At 58.4% G+C, this 1,122-nt stretch overlaps 1 protein-coding gene across 1 annotated transcript in view; it reads right to left on the reverse strand.

The window, feature by feature from the left end:
- Nucleotides 1–894, reverse strand: part of HOXD4 (homeobox D4) — a 2,469-nt gene extending 1,575 nt beyond the window's left edge. The window contains exon 1 of the mRNA XM_010713589.3: nt 157–894. Coding sequence (XP_010711891.1) covers nt 157–565 — 409 coding nt within the window. The 5' untranslated portion in view covers nt 566–894. The remainder of the gene's footprint in view (nt 1–156) is intronic.
- Nucleotides 895–1,122: the final 228 nt, after the last annotated feature.

Consider the following 1,122-nt stretch of genomic DNA (forward strand, 5'->3'; position numbering starts at 1 on the left):
GCCCCGCACGCCGACGGCCTATTTCCTCGGCAATAAAAATTTATGACGAGTGTAATTGGCCGCCTCGCCTTAAAGCCTCGCCAGGGCTCGAGCGAGCATCCCTGAGGACACACGCGGGAGCGGGGTAGAAGAGCAAAGTAAGAAGAGGATCCTTACCCGAGTTAACATGGACTTTCTTCATCCAGGGATAAACTACTGCTGGCTGCTTAACTGCTGACCCGTGGGGGGCTTTGAGGGCTGGCTGCTGGCCGCAGGCTCGGGAGTTGGACATTGGAGGCGGAGGACAATGCTCGGCTTGGCCGGGGAAGTGGCTCGGAGGGGCGGACTGCTCCTGTCCGTGACCCCGCGGCTGCACGGCGGAGCCCTGGGCACCGGCGCAGCCAAAGGGCTGCTCGCTGTAGTTTGACCGTGGGTAGAGCCCCTGGTGCTGGAAATCGGAGCCCTGCGAGGCCCCGTAATACTCGGCCCCCTGCTCGCCTAGGTAGCTGCTCTGCAAATATTCCTCGCAAGGAGGAAATTTGGGATCCACATACTTAGAGTTCACCATATACGAACTCATGGCCATTAATTTCGGAAGGTAGAAAATACTAATTTTTCTCGTGTTGTCTTTTTTTCTCCTTCCATAGAGCCCTCCTACTTGCTGTCAACTGAATAAAGTTAGGCGTGCATGTGACCGGCCCGGCCAATGGGGAGGCGGGGAGCCGATCACCGGATTTGTGTGCGCCTCAGAATTTCCACGAATTTAACTAAATAATATACGCGGTGCTGAGTGACCCCTCCGCGCCGGGGTTCGCCCTCCGGGGCCGATCCCGGAGTTTTGGGGCCATTCCCCGCTTGCGGCCGCCTCCCTGCCCCCCAGGTGCGGGCAGCCTTTGTCTGAGCGGAGCCCTCACCTCCCCCCCACGCCCCCCCCGCCCCATCCGCCGGGCGGGATGGCCGCCGGGCTCCGATACGAATAAAATCTCGAGAGAGATGCGGAGCGAGGAGTCGGAGCGGGACTTGGAGGGGGGGAACAGATAAGGAGGCGAGGAAAAGAAAAGACATCAAAGAAGAGGGCAATATGATGTACAATAGACCTGTCCTGTCTTTGTCTCGCAGAGGTCATCCAAAAGTTACCAGAAT

This window comes from Meleagris gallopavo, chromosome 7 (genome assembly GCF_000146605.3).
Source record: "Meleagris gallopavo isolate NT-WF06-2002-E0010 breed Aviagen turkey brand Nicholas breeding stock chromosome 7, Turkey_5.1, whole genome shotgun sequence".
NCBI classification, from domain to species: Eukaryota; Metazoa; Chordata; class Aves; order Galliformes; family Phasianidae; genus Meleagris; species Meleagris gallopavo.